Source organism: Neolamprologus brichardi, chromosome 17, assembly GCF_056152115.1.
Source record: "Neolamprologus brichardi isolate AB-2024 chromosome 17, ASM5615211v1, whole genome shotgun sequence".
Classification (NCBI taxonomy): Eukaryota; Metazoa; Chordata; class Actinopteri; order Cichliformes; family Cichlidae; genus Neolamprologus; species Neolamprologus brichardi.
This window is the reverse complement of record NC_142120.1, coordinates 4,033,611-4,054,233: the sequence shown is the minus strand read 5'-3', so window position 1 is coordinate 4,054,233 and position 20,623 is coordinate 4,033,611. Positions and strand designations below refer to the sequence as shown.

At 44.2% G+C, this 20,623-nt stretch overlaps 1 protein-coding gene across 1 annotated transcript; it reads left to right on the top strand.

The window, feature by feature from the left end:
- Positions 1 to 5,278: 5,278 nt before the first annotated feature.
- Positions 5,279 to 18,638, top strand: LOC148097855 (sodium-coupled monocarboxylate transporter 1-like). The gene is made up of 16 exons (XM_087831021.1): positions 5,279 to 5,660; positions 6,072 to 6,191; positions 6,366 to 6,431; positions 6,539 to 6,590; positions 6,682 to 6,925; positions 9,848 to 9,973; positions 10,112 to 10,252; positions 10,981 to 11,110; positions 11,204 to 11,292; positions 11,419 to 11,528; positions 11,660 to 11,727; positions 11,898 to 11,984; positions 16,802 to 17,016; positions 17,473 to 17,570; positions 17,681 to 17,769; positions 17,852 to 18,638. Exons 1-16 carry the CDS (start codon positions 5,436 to 5,438, stop codon positions 17,954 to 17,956), a joined length of 1,965 nt encoding a protein of 654 aa, XP_087687147.1. The 5' UTR covers positions 5,279 to 5,435; the 3' UTR covers positions 17,957 to 18,638.
- The last annotated feature ends 1,985 nt before the right edge of the window (positions 18,639 to 20,623 follow it).

Genomic DNA, 20,623 nt, shown 5'->3' with positions numbered 1-20,623 from the left:
GAGCAGGGTGGGACAGAGTTAAAAACACTCATCCAGAATTCTACATCAAATGACATTTACTACACTTCCTCTTTCAGTAGCCTAAAAATCATTCTTGGCCGAATTAAAATTTTACTTTAGACAAACACCGTTTGAGGATGAAGATGCTGATCAGCTGTTCTGGAGTGGGGAACTCCCATCAATTAACTTTTTTTTATTCTTTTTGGTCCAACAGTAGTAACTTAAAGAAAGTCAAAATAAATGAACAAAATGGAAAAATGCACAATTATTCCATTTAAGAAAAATGATGCACACTGTCTTGTCTTATTATGGAACTCTACACTCAGTTCTACTGACTTTGTTTTCAGACAAGCTATCTTCTAACAGCAAGTTTATGAGTGAGCTCAGACCAGCAAGTAACAGTTTACAGGCATGCTACATAAAATACTTGCAATGGAGACTACAATACCCAAGTATACATTAACTGCAACCATAACTGAATTAGAACTTGATGTCTAATTCAGTGGAAAACATTTGCTAAAGGACAATAGCGTCCACCATTGCTCAGGCAGGTTGTATACATATTCAGTGTGGCAGAGCAGAATACATTGCACATGGTAAACAGTCTAAAGTTAAGCTTAAACTTAACATTGTTCAGCTGTGTATTTCTATACATCTGGGCACATTAATGACCTTTAAAACTGGAGAGATCACCAGCAGAGGAGCCACTGCCATCAGCAGCTATGCGCAAAACTCGATCCCAAGGGACTCTACTATTTTATCACTTAAAATGTGTGAAATTTCCAGGCTTGCATATGGAAGTGTAAAAATGTGCTAGTCAATTTTCTGCTTATCTAATCTATTAAGTGCAGTGTACTTGCAAGCATGACCCTAGAATAGTTAGTCTGGTCTTGGCGTGATTTAAGGACCCTGAGTCTTGTAACCAGGGAACTCGGATACAGTGCATCCATAAACAAGTGTAGATTCTTCTTAAACTAGAGGGGAGTTGATCTGTAAAATTGGTATTTTCGAAGATGAATGCCAGCCTGGGCACAACAGAAATTTATCCTTTCAACTGTTTCACCTGGTCTCTTTCAGAGCTGTTTTCATCAGCGTGGTAAGTTATTCCTTGTTCCTGGGATCTGCAGTGTTTTCAGGATTGTGCCTCTTTCTATAAGCACTGTCACGGCCTTTTATGTTCCAAACACCAAAAAAGTCCAAGAAAAGGCCGTAGGTGGCAACAGGTGGTTTGTTTTAGAACGCACTTCTGACTCCATTGTTTAAAAAAATCATATGGCGTTTATTTCGTGCAAAATTATAAACAAAAATCAACCAAATAATTTCTTAAAACTTAAAATTAAACGAAAGTTAACTTAATTTCCTTTAACAACTTCAAAAGTGGTCAAAAAATCATTTTCTAATGCTCCCGTCTTCCCATCAGACATTTGGCAAACAAAAAAACCCATCTTTACCACACCCCTCAAGGGTGCTCTTAATCCCGTGATTAATGGGAGGCTCCATAAGCCAATAAACCAATCACTTTCCAAAACCTTTTCCAATAAAATGAATTACAAATTTACATAACAAAACTAGGTCAGCATAGCACTGTGATCCATTGACAGCTGGAAAAGTTTCTTCTCTTGATCAGGTATTTGGGGTTCTGTGTCATAACCCAATACCACTTAAAGTACTAGTGGATCTGCCTGTGGTTTTATAAGCACTAAGTTGATCCTTTTTTTGGTTTGGTTTGGTTTTTTTGGTCATCAATATCTTAAAAGGCCATCCTGGGCTCCCAGGACTATTTCTTGCAGCAGTATACAGTGGCACCTTAAGGTTTTATAGTTTTATTTGCTAATAAAGTCTTGCAGTTCCCAGCATCAAAAGCTGGGCCACATAAGAGTTGGCAGAAGTACAGACAGTCTATTCTTAAGTAGAAGTAGAAACACTACTGTTAAAAAAGTATTCCAGTAGAAGCTGAAGTACTGATTCAACTTCTTTACTCAAGTAAAAGTAAAAATGTACAAGATCTGAAATGTAGTTAAAGAAAGCAAAAAGTAGCTTCTTGGAGGACGTTTCTATTTCTGTGCAAAGCTAATTGAACCTTGTGCTATATTAACATAATAATAAAATAATATCAGTAGATATGGATGCAAACCAAAAATTCATATTATACCCAGCTAGAATCTGAAGAAAATTACATATCTATTGTCTCTTCCCTACATTGCAGAGAAGTGTTTCCCAACTTTCTGGAGCCTCGGCACATATTTCACATTAGAAAAATCACACAACGCGCCAGCAAAAGGAAAAAGTCACAAAAAGCATATTGATAATTTTTCCCTGTGCACACCACATATCAGAATTGGTTTGCTTTGCTTTCTTTTTTCTGATCGCTACTCTGTGGGTCCTGGAGAAAATTCAGACCCAGATGAAGGCCCTAGCTTTTTTTCTCATATATTTGTCTATTGCTATTACACGCTGCATTGTCTCACTCGAATGTAATTGGTTGTAATGGCTAAGTGGGGGGAAATGAGTCATAATGCACATTAATTTCTGTTTTGAGAGCTCCAGTAGATTTTCATAGTTTCCAGGCAGTGATCAGCTGACCTCCTGCTCTTTGTGGATGTGTGGATTCACAACTGAATTCGAGCAGATGTTTCATGAGTTTTCCTGGCTGATTTCCATCTTTTACACTGACAGTACACTTTATGCCGTCGTTTTTTCTAGATGGTATAAAGTGGTATGAAGGTGGAGTCTCAGCATCATCTGCTAAAAATTCTTATAAATCTCTGCTATACCTAACTCTGACCATGAAACCACAGCCACTGCACCACTCACACACTGTTCTTTACTTTAATTCCATTACAATACAGCAAACTAACCTGTTTATGCTGCACTAAGCTACAAAGGATTTTCTTGAAACCTTTAAATAAGTCTTCCTCTGTTTGCAGCAGGTTTCACAATATTAGAAAAACACAATGGTACATGTACAGAGCCAATATCTGATTTAAAACCATGAGGATTTACGTGTAATCCTTCAATTTGCAGTTTGTCAAATCCAACTGAGCAATCCTTACCTTTAAATTTGACCTCTGTCTTGTCTTTCTTATCTTTCTCCGTCTCTGAGTGAAGTCAAGTCAGCTGAACTTTTATCTAGCAACACACTGTGCCAAAGACTGCACACAAACAGTCTGTGTGTTTGTTGAACTGATAGAAATGTTGCATTTGAAATTTTCTGACACTTAAAAAAAAAAAAAAGTCACTCCCTTTATGCTCGCTACTCTTCATTATAGCCAGATAGATGTCGAAGTACTGCAACTGTTGTGGCAAAAACCAAACCAGAACAACGAACGCTCACCCACGTTTAACAACTGACTTTGGCACACGTCATCACTTATACATCCTCTGGTGATTAAAACAAACAGGACTGCCATTCATGTTTTACTGTTTAGGCTGAAATGGCTTTGATGTTTAGAGGTTCACAGTGAAGAAATATTAACTCGACCCAAATGCGTTAAAGCAAAAGTAACTGTGTTGAAAGTACAAAGTACAGATATTTGTTTAAAGATGTAGGGAGTAAGTGCAGACTTATTAATCATCAAGACATTGGCTGCAATCTAGATTTACCTGATCAAGTGTTAAATGGCCTGTATTTGTATAGCGCTTTACTTAGTCCATATGGACACCAAAGCAAATTAGACAACATTCAGTCATTCGCACACTGGTGATGGCAGCTACATTTTAGCCACAGCTGCCCTGGGGCGCACTGACAGAGGCGAGGCTGCCGGACACTGGCGCCACCGGGCCCTCTGACCACCACCAAAAGGCAACGGGTGAAGTGTCTTGCCCAAGGACACAACGACCAAGACTGTCGGAGCCGGGGCTCGAACCGGCAACCTTCCAATTACAAGACGAACTGCCAACTCTTGAGCCACGATCGCCCCAAATCAATCAAGCCAAATGTCACACTAACTGACAGACAACTGCTTCACATCTCCAGAGTACTGATTACCTACCTGATCTATTCACTGTACATGGTGTACATGGTTAACTCTGTCCTTTGAGCACTGGTATGTGACTGAGGCTAAAGCTGAATCATTTAATAAATCTTCATGATTAAAATGTCAGTTGTTACACGATGTTGTTGCAGGTTGCGGTATCGGAGGGTTGTGTGTTTCTATGGCTGGCCTGGCATCACTTATGGGACTACTTGTTCAGGTAGTGAGAATCTGTTGATACAAGTCACAACATGAAAATGCATGAATCTTAAATGTGGCCTACCAAACACTTGAACTTTTTAAACATGTGCATGTGTATATAAAGCATTTAAGGTTTCACTTCAGATGTGTCTCACAGGCAAGAATCATCATTGGTGGGGTCAGTGGAAGTTATAGAACTGTTTGGTCTGTTTGTGTTGGGTATCCTGTGTCCATTTGCCAACTCCTTTATACATCTGCCAATTTTTCCTCTTCCTTTGACTTCATTACATATGTATGATCAGATAATCATGACAGGACAGCTGCACACAGATTGAAGATGCATTCAAAAACATTGAGCCAACTTAAATGTTGAGTGATTTGGGAAACATCTCCCTAAGTTAACAAGTGACTTGCTCATTTAAAATGAATTTGACTCATAGTCATCCATTTCTTCCACATATATACTCCGGGTCACGGTTGGGCTGGAGCCCATTCCTGCTGTCACAGGATCACCGTAAAAATAAAAAGTGACTAAATTATTCTAAGCACCTGCTGGGGTTATTAAACCCTAGACAATCAGAACAAAGATGGGAAGGAAAAGGTGGGACTCATAAAAACCATCAAATGAAATGTTAGAGTGAACTTTATTGTTATTCGTACGAGCATCCAGCATTATACCCTGCACAGTGAGAAACTAAAACAATCGCTTCACATGTGAAAAGGTACAACACGAGGGAGACGACTAATCACTAAACAGAAGAGGCAGTTTATGAAACTCTTATCAGCCACTTACAATTTATTGTTATTACTGTGGACCCAATATGACAATATAACAAATGAAAAATACTAATGAAAAATTTCCATTGAGAATGAGAAACAAACAAAAAGAGGAAGGTTTCTGTCATTGAATTGTTTATCCCTCACTTTGGTGTATAATATGAATGGTCATGGTGAACATCTTTATCAGGAAAAACTGTGAAACTTATGAAAATACAGTCAAAAGTCCAAAGTTTATGCTCCTCACTTCTTCTAAATATATCCAGTGGGGCAGAGTCTTTTGGCTCTGCCCCACTGGAATTCTAGACTTTATTCATTAACTTTGAGCTTAACCTGAAAGGACGCGTGCGCGCACCGCCTGGAGTAATTTATCTTACAGTTCAATAGAGTACCTGGAGGTGATGACACCGCCTTCCCAGTGATCTACAAAGCACTGCCTGATAAACGCTTTAGCTTTATTTCAGTTTTGCTCCGACTGATAAAATGTCCGGGGATGCTCACTTGCTCGTGGCAGCAGACTATGTGGTGTTTGCTGTCGTTCTGCTCCTGTCTGCTGCTGTTGGTTTTTATTACGCCTGGAGAAGCAGGAGACAAGAAACCTCCAGGGACTTTTTAACTGGGGGCCGAAAACTCAATGCCCTGGCTGTCTCCATGTCCCTCACTGCCAGCTACATGTCATCCGTCACTGTGCTCTCCAACCCAGCCGAGGTAACGTGTCGGGACTGTCCTGGATCTGCACTCAACTTCCTCAGCGCACAAACATTTATTCAGAGCTTAAATTAAATTTTTATAAAATGCGTAAAACTGTGATTTCTGTGCATTAGAAGACGGCTGGAGTCAGCTGACCGAGCATTACTTTGAGTACACCGCTTTCAATTTCAAACAAATCAAATAACGTATTTAAAGTTTTCGTGTTACTCAACAGAGTTCAGCACTGTTCATATGTTGCTCCAAAGCTTGTTCAGTATCAGCAGCATCAGCGTTTCAAATGATCTCCGGCAAAGGTTCACCAGCCTGACTCTGGCACCCGGTGAAGAAACACCGTCGCCTGTGTTGTTCTTTATATGATACTGTTTTGCTATTTTTTGTTTCCATAAATGCTTTTCAACCTGTCCGTAGGTGTATCGCTACGGAGCCATATTTGGCTATTTAAGTATTTCCTATGTAATAGCAGTGGTGTACACATCCGAGATCTTTCTCCCAGTTTTCTACAGACTGGCCATCAACAGCACATATGAGGTAACTGTGGTTTTGTTTTCAACATTATTTTAGCTATATTTTAAACTGTTGGCTGGGCTACACCTGTCAGTAAGTGTACAAAGTACAAGCTTTGAATTGGAAGGAGTGAGGGGAACGAGAAGTTTCATGTATCAATATCAATATGCGTCTTTTCTCTGTCTGGTCTCTGCCAAGTATCTGGAGCTGCGTTTCAGCAGAGCCACTCGTCTCCTGGGAATGACGATCTTCTTTTTTAACGCAGTAAGAAGCCAGTGGTTCAATCTTTGTAGTGCTTTGACTTCTGCACATAAAACTACATTGGTATCAGCAGAGACATGTTGTTGTGACTTTCTAACTCTTTGCCACAGTTGCTCTACACTGGACTTGTAATTTATGCTCCAGCTCTGGCTTTGAACCAAGGTATGTCAGCTCCAGTTCACAGCAGTCAAGTTCATGAAGGGATCTTGAACAAGAGTGTTTTCCTGTTAATGAATTTCCCTTCTTTTTGCAGTGACTGGTATGAACCTGTGGGGTGGGATTATTTCGACAGCCACTGTTTGTACTTTGTATTGTGCACTGGTTAGTAAAACATTTATTACATACGACACACACACTGCAGTGCATCACATTGTCAGTCGAACCTCATCGAGCATCACTAAGCCAGGAACCTTAAGAGACCCCCACTTTCACATTCAGCAGAGATTAAATGAGAATTTTTACATTTTCCTAAAATTCATGAGGTCCCCTTCCCATTGACCCTTTAAAACAAAATATCTCTCATTTAACATCACCTCTGATTTTTTAAATATTATGATTTCACATGTAATCATTAAGGGTCAAAAGTTGGAACCGTCATTGCATAATTTCTTGCATCACCTATTGTTTTTCTAAAAGTCTGCAAATATTTGAAAGCCTAGAAACAATTTGCTGTAGTTTACAGAGCACACAATCCGGCCTCCCCCCCCCCCCCCCCCCCCCCCACGCCCAACTGGTCATGGCAGATGGCCCCGCCCCTCCCTGAGCCCAGTTCTGCTCAAGGTTTCTTCCTTTCTTCCTGTTAAAAGGGAGTTTTTCCTCTCCACTGTCACCAAAGTGCTTGCTCATACTGATTTGCATAACTGATTGTTGTCTTTATCATTGTAGTGTCTTTAACCTTACAATATGAAGTGCCTTGAAGTGACTGTTGTTATTTGGCCCCATATAGATGAAACTGAATTGATTTGAATGCACTAATAAACTGTATTCATTGACAGTGCTTTCCAGTGTTGGGCAAGTTACTTTAAGAACGTAATTAATTCTAGTTATTTGTTACTTCTTCAAAGTAGTAACTGAGTTAGTAACTGAGTTACAAGATTCTAAAAGTAATTAATTACATGAAAAGTAACTATTGCGTTCCTTAAAAAAAAAGTTTAACCATGGGGTCCAGGGTACAATTGGCCATTTTAGCCAATTTAGGACAGGACGTGCAGGCCGGACAGGATGGGCAGGCCGGACAGGACGTGCAGGAGTAGACGGCATGGGGACCTCGGGCGCAGACGAAGCTAGACGGAGCGAAGTGGGACCAGGCGACGCCGAAGGCAAAGACACGGAGGCCGGACCAGGCGACACAGAGGCTGAAGCTGGACCAGACGAAGCTGAAGACTCGGAGGCTTGATCAGGCGGAGCTGAAGACTCGGAGGCTGGACCAGGTGGAGCTGAAGACTCGGAGGCTGGACCAGGCGGAGCTGAAGACTCGGAGGCTGGACCAGACGACGGTGGCGCTGCAGGCGACGGCGTGGGAGCCGCAGGTGGTGGTGCCGCAGGTGGTGGCGCTGCAGGTGACAGCGTGGGAGCCGCAGGTGGTGGCTCCGCAGGTGGTGGCGCTGCAGGCGAGGGCGTGGGAGCCGCAGGCGAGGGCGTGGGAGCCGCAGGCGACGGCGCTGCAGGCGACGGCGCTGCAGGCGACGGCGCTGCAGGCGACGGCGTGGGAACCGCAGGTGGTGGCGCTGTAGGTGGTGGCGCTGCAGGCGACAGCATGGGAGCCGCAGGTGGTGACGCTGCAGGCGACAGCGTGGGAGCTGCAGGTGGTGGCGCCGCAGGTGGTGGCGCTGCAGGCGACAGCATGGGAGCCGCAGGTGGTGACGCTGCAGGCGACGGCGTGGGAGCCGCAGGTGGTGGCGCTGCAGGCGACGGCGTGGGAGCCGCAGGTGGTGGCGCTGCAGGCGGCGATGTAGGTGGTGGCTGAACGGTCTACCCGGAACCGTCAGTAGAGATGAGGATGTGTTGGCTGGGTCCTCCAAGACCCCAGCTGACAAGGCAGAAGGCTGGTCGGGCTCCTCGGGCCCTCCAGCTGACGAGGCAGGAGGCTGGACGGGCTGCTCGGACCCTCCAGCGGGAACAGATGGCTGAAGCGGTTCCTCGGACCCTTCAGCAGGAACAAATGGCTGAAGCGCTTCCTCGGGACCCTCCAGCAGGAACAGATGGCTGAAGCGGTTCCTCGGACCCTTCAGCGGAGACGGAAGATGGCTGGAGTGGTTCTCCAGAACCCCCAGCGGGAACAACAGGTGGCAGAACAGATGATTAAGGAGAGGAGCGACGGTGGCGTCGTTTCCTTCTGGATGAGGGAACTGAAACTGGCGGAGAAACGGAGACCTCTTCATCGTCCGACCACATAGCTGCCAGGAAAAAGGCAGGTGAACAGACAGGTGAAAGAGGTCCCGGCTGGTGTGTGGAAGGATAGGAAGTCTGTGGTAGCGTTGAGGCAGGTGGTGAGTGTGTGTTGTCCTGGGGCGGTGGTAAAGAAGTGGAGGTGGAGGTGGAGAGAGCAAGCTCGCCAGCCCTGACTTGCTCCCTCCAGGCAGCTATGGATCTGCCCAGCACAGTGTCCGTAGAAAGCCGAGTAAGCCGAGGGTTGCTCCGAATGATGGCATCTACAGCGCTTAGCCCAACTGCCATGGTCCTCAAATCGTTGGCCTGAGCAATGCAGTCAAGGAGCTTAATCATCCGCTCCATCTCAGCGTTGAATTCAAAAGCTGAAGAGTCTGCGGGGTCCATGTTCTGGTCGTGATCTTCTGTCAGGGTAGGACTGTGTGCAGGCAGGAGTGGAAGTAGAAGGACCCAATGTGCAGACACTCGGAGGCGGAAAGTAACTCAAAACTCAGCTTTTATTGCTGGATGGCAAAACGTGGCAAAAGTAAGGGACCAGGGCAGACACAGACACTGACTGGACGTGGGGATACTGTAGACAGGGGAGACAGCAACTATGGAACACAGACAGAAAACCAGAACACTAAAACTGTAACTAAACCCCACCTAAACTAAGAATAATCCTAAAACCCATAAAGCAAAGCTAGAATATAACGAAATAACAAAATCAAAGAACCAAAAACACAAAACACTGGGTCGACAACCCAGGGACCTTAACAAATCCGAGTAGAAAAAGTTATATTTTTACTGTAACAACCACAAACATGTTTAATGAATCATATTTCATAACTTTAAGTGCAAGTATAAATTGTCAACTTTAAAATCCTAAGCACAAGTTTTGCAAACAACAAAGGTTTTTGTAGCCCTTTACCTTTTACCCCCTTTTTTAACAACCATTTCAAACTATTTACACAACAATCAGCTGTTCTGCATTCAACAAGATGACACACAAATTATTTGTGCAACTCCAAAAATTTCTATCCACTATAAAGGAGAACATCACAGCCTGATTCCTGCAAGTCTAACATGTCTGTTATAATCAAATGTGTGATCTTAAAAGGAGGAATCTCCACTATCTTGTCAGATGCCCAAGAAGGAGGAAGAATTAACTTTGTGGAGTGAGTATATGTGATTGTGTGTGTGTGTGTGTGTGTGTGTGTGTGTGTGTGTGTGTGTGTGTGTGTGTGTGTGTGTGTGTGTGTGTGTGTGTGTGTGTGTGTGTGTGTGTGTGTCATCCTTTCATTGTGTAATCCCAGCTTTGACATAAACCCTCTGAGAAGACACACTTTTTGGACACTAGTCATCGGAGGGGCATTTGGTTGGAGCTCAATTTATGGGACCTACCAACCTCAAGTTCAGAGATACAACTCCTGCAAGAGCATTAAACATGCCAGATTGTGAGTGTTTCAAAGGAATGTATTCCTTCCTTCCTGTTTAGCTTGCAAAACTAATAATTAAAATAATAATAATAATAAAAAAAACCAAAAAAGCAACAATATATGACACGTCTATTTCCACATCTATGTAAATTCTGATTCAGCCAAAACAAGATTGGTGGTGTTTGCTGGCAAATGACACGTTCTTATCATAAACTCAGAAAAGATAGCTATGATAAATGAAGACATCATTTCATTCAATTTCATTTCATTTATTTATTTATTTCACACTTGGTCAACAGTTTCCACAGTTAGTTCTTTCAAACAAACCAACTACACTTTCTGTCAGTAAAGCACTGCAACCACGTGTGAAAAGGAGCAGGCAGAAGAATATATTCTTATTAAACCCTGCCTCCTATAATCCAACTTATATCGCAAGTGGGCACCAAAAGTCAAGGAACAAACTAACATTAACACTTATTTCCAGTCCTAACTCAAACCAAAAAACAAATTTACAATCAGAATATACCACTCCACATAGTAACAAGGAGAAAAGATAAGTAAATAAAATAAATGAAACAAAAAATAATGGATCCTTATTCAATTAACTCCAACTTCATTCACATTCTTCATATTGAGTTATCGTTTTAGACATCATCAGCATACAGTGATAGGAAATATAATCTCGTTTGCTATGCTGCACTGATTTTTGTTTGTATATTTCACTTCTTCGTGTGGTGTTTTTTCAGAGCTCTGTTCATCAACGTGTTAGGCCTAGCTTGCACCCTGACATCGTCAGTGATTTCAGGGCTGTGTCTTTATTCGTTCTATAAGAACTGTGACCCATGGAAAGCTGGACAAGTTTCTTCACCTGATCAGGTACATACACATAAACAAAGAAACCACAGGATGTTTGTTTTTATTCAAGTTATTTTATGATCTTAAAATAAAAATCTTTTTTCCCCTTTACAGCTGTTGCCTTATTTGGTGATGGATATCTTGGCAGATCACCAAGGGCTTCCAGGACTATTTTTTGCTGCAGTATATAGTGCCTCTCTGAGGTTCATACAACATAATTTGTTATATTTTTATTCATGTTGCATGTAACATTTAAAGCTGTGCCACATTTAAAGTGTCAGTTATGTCCATTAGTCCAGAGTAAACATGGTTCATTTCTTCATGTTCAGCACAGTTTCTACTTCAATCAACGCAATGGCTGCAGTGACCATGGAGGACCTGATCAAACCACGCATTGAACTGTCTGAGAAAAAGCTTCTCTTAATCTCCAAAGGGCTGAGTAAATAATAAGTTATCAGTTGTTTGTTTATAACACAGACTGCATGTTATATTAGAATAAACTGAGCACGGCTACGTGGATGCGGCTGATAGTCGATAAAAATGTCATTTTGTGATGTGATGTTTTTGCAGGTGTGTTTTTTGGAATTGTATGCGTTGCCATGGCTGGACTGGCATCACTCATGGGACATATGATGCAGGTAGAGGGATCTGTTAATGCAGAGCTGTCAATGTTTTCAGGCAAACACATTCAGGAACGTTGTTGTTGTTTATTAGAAAGCATGTTAGTTACATAAATAAGTACATTTTTCACCTCAGTAAATACGACCATTTTTAAAGTGTTTTTTGAGCTGCAGGTCTCTTCAAACAGGCAGTGTCCATCATTTGGGGGGTCACTGGGGGTCCTTTACTCGGTCTGTTCAGTTTGGGTGTCCTCTGTCCATTTGTCAACTCCAAAGTAAGTCCATTCTCATTTTGGTATTTTCCTAAATCAACGTAACATCAATTTATCATCGTATAACATAGTACGGGAGCATTTTTCTTATTAACAGTATTAACAGTATTAAAAAAACACTTTATTAAATGCTTAATGTTTAAAAAAAATGTTAACAGCAGGATAAAAATAATAATGACCAAACTCAGGGATGTGTGCTGAGTCCCCTGCTGTACGCTCTATAGACTCACAACTGCAACCCCCACCCACCCATCCAACATTTGTATGCTGTAAATATTAATTTTAACAAGTTTGCTGATGACACAACTGTGATTGGGCTCATCACGATGGGAGATGAGTCTGCATACAGGGACAAAGTCGAAAATATGTCATCAAGGTGCAGCTGAAACAATCTGGTCGTCAATACCAAAAACCCCCCAAAGAAATAGTAGTTGACTTCAGAAGGAACAAATCTGACCCCCAGCCCATACACATTAATGGGGACTGTTTGGAGAGGGTCTCTGACTCCTGGGCCTGCACCTGGGTGGTGACCTATCCTGGAAAACAAACACCACAGCTATGATCAAGAAGGCACAGCAGCAACTCCACTTCCTGAGTGTCCTGAAGAACAACGCCTTAGCCAAGGAGCTGCTAGTGTCCTTCTACAGGTGCTCCATTGAAAGTATACTGACATACTGCATCCCAGTGTGGTTTGCCAGCAGTACTGCTTAGGAGTAAGCGTCACTCCAGAGGGTCATCAACACAGCACAGAGGATCATCAGCTGTGATCAAGAGCTCTACTCTTCCCTGGAGGAGGTGTACAGGTCCTGCTGCCACAGGAAAGCCTACAGCATCCAGAAGGACACATCCCACCCCGCACATCACCTGTTCCAGCTGTTACCCTCAGGAAGGCGGTACTGGACAATTAAGGACAAAACAAACAGACAGAAACAGCACATACGCCAGGGCTGTTGCATTTATAAATACACTCGGGAGATAAGTCACTGCAAAAACACAACCTTCAACTGTGCAATATTTTTTTTCTTTTTAACTGTGTAATATTCTTGTTCGTCTTCTAATTGTGCAATATTTTGAAGGAACTGTGCAATATTCTGAGGACTGAAGCACTGTGTGGCAACCGTATTCTCACTTGTACATTCTCTGTCAGTGCGCCCCAGGGCAGCTGTGGCTACAATGTAGCTTGCCATCGCCAGTGTGTGAATGTGTGTGTGAATGGGTGTGTGAATGGGTGAATGACTGAATGTAGTGTGAAGCGCTTTTGGGTCCTAAGGGACTAGAAAAGTGCTATACAAATGCAGGACATTTTTGTATACAGACTTGTACATACTATTTTTTTTTCTTTGTTTAAAATTTACTTACTCCTCTGTGAATCGCAACCTTATCGTGGTGGAGGGGTTTGTGTGTTCCAGGGATCCCAGGGGCTATGTTGTCTGGGAGCTTTTGTCCCCTGGTAGGGTCTCCCATGGCAAATTGGTCCTGGGTGAGGGACCAGAAAAAGAGCGATTCAGAAGACCCTTATGAAAAGAACATCGAGGGAACAGTTTACCCTGCCCGGGATAGGGTTACCGGGGCCCCGCCCTGGAGCCAGGCCCGGGGAGGGTGCCTGAGGGCGAGCGTCTGGTGGCCGGGCCTTAGTCCATGGGGCCCGGCCGGGCACAGCCCGAAGAGGAGACATGGGCCCATCCTCCCGCAGGCCCACCACCCGCAGGAGGCGCCATAGGGGTCGGGTGCATTGTGTGCCGGGTGGCGGCCAGGAGCGGAGGCCCTGGCGGACTGACCCCCGGCTGCCAAGATTGGCAATAGGGACATGGAATGTCACCTCTCTGGTGGGGAAGGAGCCTGAGTTAGTGCGTGAGGTTGAGAGGTATAGTCGGGCTCACCTCTACGCATGGCTTGGGCTCTGGAACCAGTCTCCTGGAGAGGGGCTGGACTCTGTCTCAGTCTGGAGTTGCCCCTGGTGAGAGGCGGCGGGCTGGGGTGGGTATTCTAATATCCCCTCGGCTTGCTGCCGGTACGTTGGGGTTTTTCCCGGTGGACGAGAGGGCTTGTTCCCTGCGCCTTAGGGTCGGGGAACGGGTCCTGACTGTCATCTGCGCTTATGCGCCGAGTGGCAGTTCGGAGTACCCAGCCTTCTTAGAGTCCCTGGGCGGGGGGGGGGGGGGGGGGATGCTGGAAGGAGACTTCAATGCTCACGTGGGTAACGACAGCGAGACCTGGAGGGGCGTGATTGGGAGGAACGGCCTCCCTGATCTGAACCGGAGCGGTGCTTTGTTATTGGACTTCTGTGCTAATCACAGTTTGGCCACAACGAACACCTTGTTCGAACATAAGAGTGTCCATAAGTGCACGTGGCACCAGGACGCTCTAGGCCGTAGGTCGATTTTGTAATCGTATCACCAGACCTGCGACCATATGTTCTGGACACTCGGGTAAAGAGAGGGGCTAAGCTGTCAACTGATCACCACCTGGTGGTGAGTTGGATCAGGTGGCGGGGGAGGATGCTGGACAGACCTGGTGCACCTAAACGCGTAGTGAGGGTGTGCTGGGAACGACTAGCAGAGGCCCCAGTCCGCGAGATCTTCAACGCACACCTCCGGCAGAGCTTCAACAGCATTCCGAGGGAGGCGGGGGACATTGAGTCCGAATGGACCATGTTCAGCGTCTCCATTGCCGAAGCTGCTGCATTGAGCTGCGGCCGCAAGGTGGTTGGTGCCTGCCGTGGTGGTAATCCCCGAACCAAATGGTGGACACCAGAGGTGAAGGGAGCCACCAGGCTGAAGAAGGAGTCCTATCGGGCTTGGTTAGCCTGTGGGACTCCGGAGGCAGCCGACAGGTATCGACAGGCCAAGCGGAATGCGGCTCGGGCAGTGGCTGAAGCAAAAACTCGGGTGTGGGAGGAGTTCGGAGAGGCTATGGAAAAAGACTTTCGGACTGCCTCGAAGAGATTCTGGCAAACCGTCAGGCGTCTCAGGAGGGGATAGCGGTGCTCTACCTGCACTGTGTATAGTGCTGGAGGAGCGCTGCTGACGTCGACTGAGAAAATTGTCAGGCGGTGGAAGGAATACTTCGAGGACCTCCTTAATCCCACTGATGCGTCTTCCGAGGTGGAAGCAGAGTCTGGGGATGAGGGGAATGACCCGCCAATTTCCGGGGGCGAGGTCACTGAGGCAGTTAAACAACTCCTTGGTGGCAGAGCCCCTGGTGTTGATGAGGTCTGCCCCGAGTTCCTGAAGGCTCTGGACGTTGTAGGGCTGTCCTGGTTGACACGCCTCTGCAATGTTGCGTGGAGATCAGGGGCAGTACCCGTGGACTGGCAGACCGGGGTGGTGGTGGTCCCCATCTTTAAGAAGGGGGACCGGAGGGTGTGTTCCAACTACAGGGGGATCACACTTCTCAGCCTCTCTGGGAAAGTCTATGCCAGGGTGCTGGAAAGGAGAGTTCGTCCGCTAGTCGAACCTCGGATACAGGAGGAACAATGCAGTTTTCGTCCTGGTCGCGGAACACTGGACCAGCTCTTCATCCTCTCGAGGATACTTGAGGGTGCATGGGAGTTTGCCCAACCAGTCTACATGTGTTTTGTGGACTTGGAGAAGGCATTCGACCGTGTCCCTCGGGGTGTCCTGTGGGAGGTGTTGCGGGAGTATGGGGTGTCTGGCCCATTGCTACGGGCCATTCGATCCCTATACAACCGTTGCAAGAGCTTGGTTCGCATTGCCGGCAATAAGCCGGACTCGTTCCCGGTGGGTGATGGGCTCCGCCAGGGTTGCCCTTTGTCACCGGTTCTGTTCATAATTTTTATGGACAGGATTTCTAGGCGCAGCCAAGTGGCGGAGGGCTTTCGCTTTGGTGGCCTCAGAATCTCATCTCTGATTTTTGCGGATGATGTGGTTCTGTTGGCTTCATCGGGTGAGGGCCTCCAGCTCGCACTGGAGCGGTTCGCAGCCGAGTGTGAAGCAGCGGGAATGAAGATCAGCACCTCCAAATCTGAGGCCATGGTTCTCAGCCGGAAAAGGGCAGAGTGCCCACTCCGGGTCGGGGAAGAGTTCCTGCCCCAAGTGGAGGAGTTCAAGTATCTCGGGGTCTTGTTCGCGAGTGATGGGAGAAGGGAGCCGGAGATCGACAGACGGATTGGGGCTGCAGCTGCAGTAATGCAGACGCTGCACCGGTCCGTCGTGGTGAAGAGGGAGCTGAGTGTAAAAGCGAAGCTCTCAATTTACCGGTCAATCTACGTCCCTACCCTCACCTATGGCCACGAGCTGTGGGTAGTGACCGAAAGAACGAGATCACAGATATAAGCGGCGGAAATGAGCTTCCTCCAAAGGGTGGCTGGCCTCTCCCTTAGAGATAGGGTGAGAAGTTCGGCCATCCGGGAGGGGCTCAGAGTAGAGCTGCTGCTACTCCACATCGAAAGGAGCCAGCTGAGGTGGTTCGGGCATCTGACAAGGATGCCCCCTGGGTGCCTCCTGGGTGAGGTGTTCCAGGCATGTCCCACCGGGAGGAGGCCCCGGGGAAGACCCAGGACACGCTGGAGAGATTATATCTCTCGGCTGGCCTGGGAACGCCTTGGTGTTCCCCCGGATAAGCTGGAGGAGGTGGCTGGGGAGAGGGAGGTCTGGGCCTCTTTGCTTAGGCTGCTGCCCCCACAACCCGGCCTCGGATAAAGCGGATGAAGATGGATGGATGGATGAATGTTTAAAATTTACTGTGCATCTATACTTAAAAGTGCCCCCTTCCACTTGTACTGAATGGGTTTACATGCAGTTTTTGTTGTTCAAAAGCACAATGGCAATAAAGATTCTGGTTCTGATATTTGTCCACAGGGAGGTCTATGTGGTCTCGTGACAGGATTGGCTGCAGCTGTCTCTGTGAGCATTATAGAGATGATATCCCCTTCTCCTTCTGAGATGACCCGACCTCTCTCGCTGAGCACTGAGGGTTGTAACTTTACTTCTGGTGGCAGTCTCAACTGGACTACCCCACTGCCAACAGAACCAAGTCTTTTTACCACAACCCCGGGACAGAATACTGATGACATGTAAGTGTGGTCGGGTCTGTCTTGAATGAATGAATGAAATATTATCTGGTGAGATGGGATGAGCGAGCTTTCCTATAATAAACAAAAGTATAGTAAAGTAAAAAAAAAAGGCCATATGATTTTTAAAAAGTGATATAGTAAAAGGCAGTGTTGTGAGGTCATTAATAATAATAATAATAATAATAATAATAATAATAATAATAATAATAATAATAATAATAATAATAATAATAATAATAATAAAAAATCTGGTGGAAAGCATAAATGTGCCAAGTATCCTAATGCTAGTTTTTAGCCAAGCTCGCAGTGGCACTGTAGTCTTGTTGAATATATTTTTCATTTGCAAACTGTCTTCACAAATCCCTTTGTAGCCTTCAGAATACTTTCATAATATGGTGTAATTACATTAACAAGACATTTGTTAACAAGATATCTACTAATCTCTCTCACCACCAGACATGCGGTTCAGTGGCACTCTCCATCCTACCTTTACTTCTGTGTCATTGGAGGTTTAACATCTGTTATTGTTGGAATAATCATCAGTCTCTTGACAGGTACAAAACAAATGAAATAAAATAATTAAAGATTTTGCCATTAATTACCTGTACTTGGGAATGGATCTGTGATATTATTTTCTTATTGTTTCTTCCACTCATCATTTCAGGGGGATTGAGGGAGACGGTGGACCCGAGGCTCATGCTAATGAAAGAAGACACTCTTTCTTATCAGCTGTTCAAACGTGTCAAAGACGGGGTACGTGCTGAAGAGCAAAGGTATCAAAAGCAACAGACTGATGATGGGCGCTCAATTCTGCCTTGTACTTTTCCTTCCTTAGGTCATGGGAGGAACAGACAATGTTGGTCAGCCAAACAAGGAGGATGGAAACAATAAATCTGCAGTACGGAAATTTGACAACAATACCCGTGTCTCATCTTTTTAACAACCGATACAGCTGAAGAATTTCATGACAGAGCTGCTGCAAAGCTCAAATCCAGGATTGTAATCATCTGACTTCATAAGAAATGACACCAAAGGGACTGAGTTGCCAGCGAGACAATAATGTTTTTATTTTTCCAGTGATTCCGTAAAAAGTTGCGCTCCTCTGACCAGGAGGGCAAAGCAGACTTTGCTCACTTCATGTACCAGCCAGAGATGCTGAAACATCCACAGGATACAATCCACACAAACAGTTTAGGTGATGAATAAATGATGATGCTATTTATTACTGAGTCATAAAGCTTTTTTAGCTTTGGTTTATTAACCCAAATGTCAAGAAACTCTGAAAGCTACAGTAATGGTGAAAAGAAATGACACCCTCTTTAATGGTATGGTTTTACATATTAGAGCAGCAAAAAATAATCTAGTGCTTAATGTATCTTAAAATTAATAAAATGCAACATCAGATGAACGACATCTGACGCACATACTGCATCATTTTATATCTGACAAAAACTAATCCACAATGCAGATTCAATGTGCGAAAAATTAAATACACCCATACTAAATCCGTAGGAATTAGCAGGGTGTGTAGCAACTGTGTGCTCCTAATTAAAAGCAATGATTAACTGATTATCAGCAAGTGTGACCACCTCTATAAAAGCAGAAGCTTACAGGTCTGGAGCAGTGAGGTATGTGTTTTACACAATTCTAAGGAGGAAGAACATCAGCAATGACCTTAAAGAAGAAAAGAAATCCAAGAGCTACTCCTCAGGCTCTCTTTTTCATAAAAATGAACATGGCAGCATGGTTCAGGCTCACAAAGTGGAATCTGAACAAACCACAAGATGACGTGACCATTGTCCTTCAGAAAGACAACAGCGCCACATTTTGCAAAAGTTAAACATAGCACTTCAATACAACCACCTCATGACAATTGTCAAGCCCGGTGGTGGAGAGGTTACAATTTGGGCTCATTTTCCAGCTACAGGACCCGGGCACCTTGCAGTCAGAGTCAATCAAACTCCTCTGTATGCCAACGTATTCAAGAGTAAGATATGAACCATCTTTCTGGCCAACAGTCAAAGCTTGGACCAGATTGTTTCATGAAATAACACCAGCTAGTCTATAACGGAATGGCCAAAAAAGAGGAGTCTGGTGTTGCAGTGGTCCAAACTCCAGACATCAGCTCAATTAAAACACTGCGGCAGGATCTTAGCAGAGCTCTGCATGAACAAATACCTGCAAACCTCAATGAACTGAAGCAATGCTGAAAAGAGAAGGAGCCAAAATTGCTCCACAGGAATGTGAGAGATTGAAAAAATCCACAGGAAAACATTATTTTGAGTTATTGCTGCTAAAGGTGGGTCTACAACCTGTAGATGCAGTGTAAGATTTCATACCCTAACCTCCCTTTTCCGAATCCAACTGTATCTTTTAAATGGCTGTGAGACTGACACCAGCGCTGATCCACACAGGTGTGCACTGTTCACAGACACAAACTACATATTTCTTGGCTGCCACCTCAAAGCACATTGTGCGCTGTCGGTCCTGGGTGCTGCACAACAACATTCAATATTTAATATTTACTGTTATTTACACTTAGCTAGATTACTGCGATGGTGCTGTGTTTATTATGTTGCTCTCTTTTTTTGCTTGTTTTCTCTTGTTTTCTTTCTTTTTTTCTCGACAGGTGATCCGGGAGATTTTTTTTCTTTTTAAGTGCCCTTTCTCACTGTCCCTGTTCCCCTCTGTTTTTCTTTTCCTCCCTTTCCTATCCCTCAGCCATGTTTGTCCCATGTGTAACAACTGAAAATAAAATAAAATAAATAATAACAACAAAGGTCGATCAAGTGGACCAATACTGCAAGACTATGTAAAGTAAGGTAAAGCAAATCCGTTGGGTACTTTGTTGGCCATTAGACATCAGTTCTAAGCGGCTAAAGAACCAAAACGGGACAGCGCCCCCCCCCAAAAAAAGAAAAAAAAGCGAAAAAGAAAAAAGAGATACATTTAAAAACTACAATATTACATTAAATAAGCTTCAGTCAGTTGACAGAAAGACAGCTGCTTAAAAAAAAAAAAAAGCACACAACCTCTTGTACAAATTATGAATGTTACAATCTGGACACCTCCGTGTAAACACTGGGGTAACTCATCTGGTGGAACGTTTTCTTTGAAATACCGTGATCCCTCGTTTATCGCGAGAGTTACGTTCTAAAAATAACCTGCGATAGGTGAAATCCACGTTTTAAGGCTGTAAAAAGGCTGTAAAAACACCCACTATATGGGCTCAAAATGTGGTCATAAATATTTTGTACTTGTAAATCAGGATTTGTATGTGTAAAAAGAATTTGTGTGCGTAAAAAAGATTTGTGTGTGGACAAACCCCCCCCCCTGCAAGTTACAAGTACGAATGTTGACCCTATTTTTCTTCCTTTCACCTGATTGGTCAATGTCATGTCAATCACAAATGTAACAATCCAATTAAAGTCATATTTTTTTATTGTCATGACTGTATTTGAAGCTATTTTTATTTTTGTATGATACCTGATGTATATGAAATATGGCTGAAGTAAACTAAACTCTAAAATACTTAGTCAATCATTTGTTTAATAGTAATTTAACATTATATAATTCACATATAAAACTATGAATTGTAATTTTAAAT

Excerpts from the sequence above, each read along its gene's own strand:
- LOC148097855 (XM_087831021.1), top strand. The coding sequence starts at position 5,436 with ATGTCCGGGGATGCTCACTTGCTCGTGGCAGCAGACTATGTGGTGTTT. Across the intron at positions 6,432-6,538 it reads CGATCTTCTTTTTTAACGCA|TTGCTCTACACTGGACTTGT; the intron begins GTAAGAAGCCAG and ends TCTTTGCCACAG. Across the intron at positions 11,728-11,897 it reads TCATGGGACATATGATGCAG|GCAGTGTCCATCATTTGGGG; the intron begins GTAGAGGGATCT and ends CTCTTCAAACAG.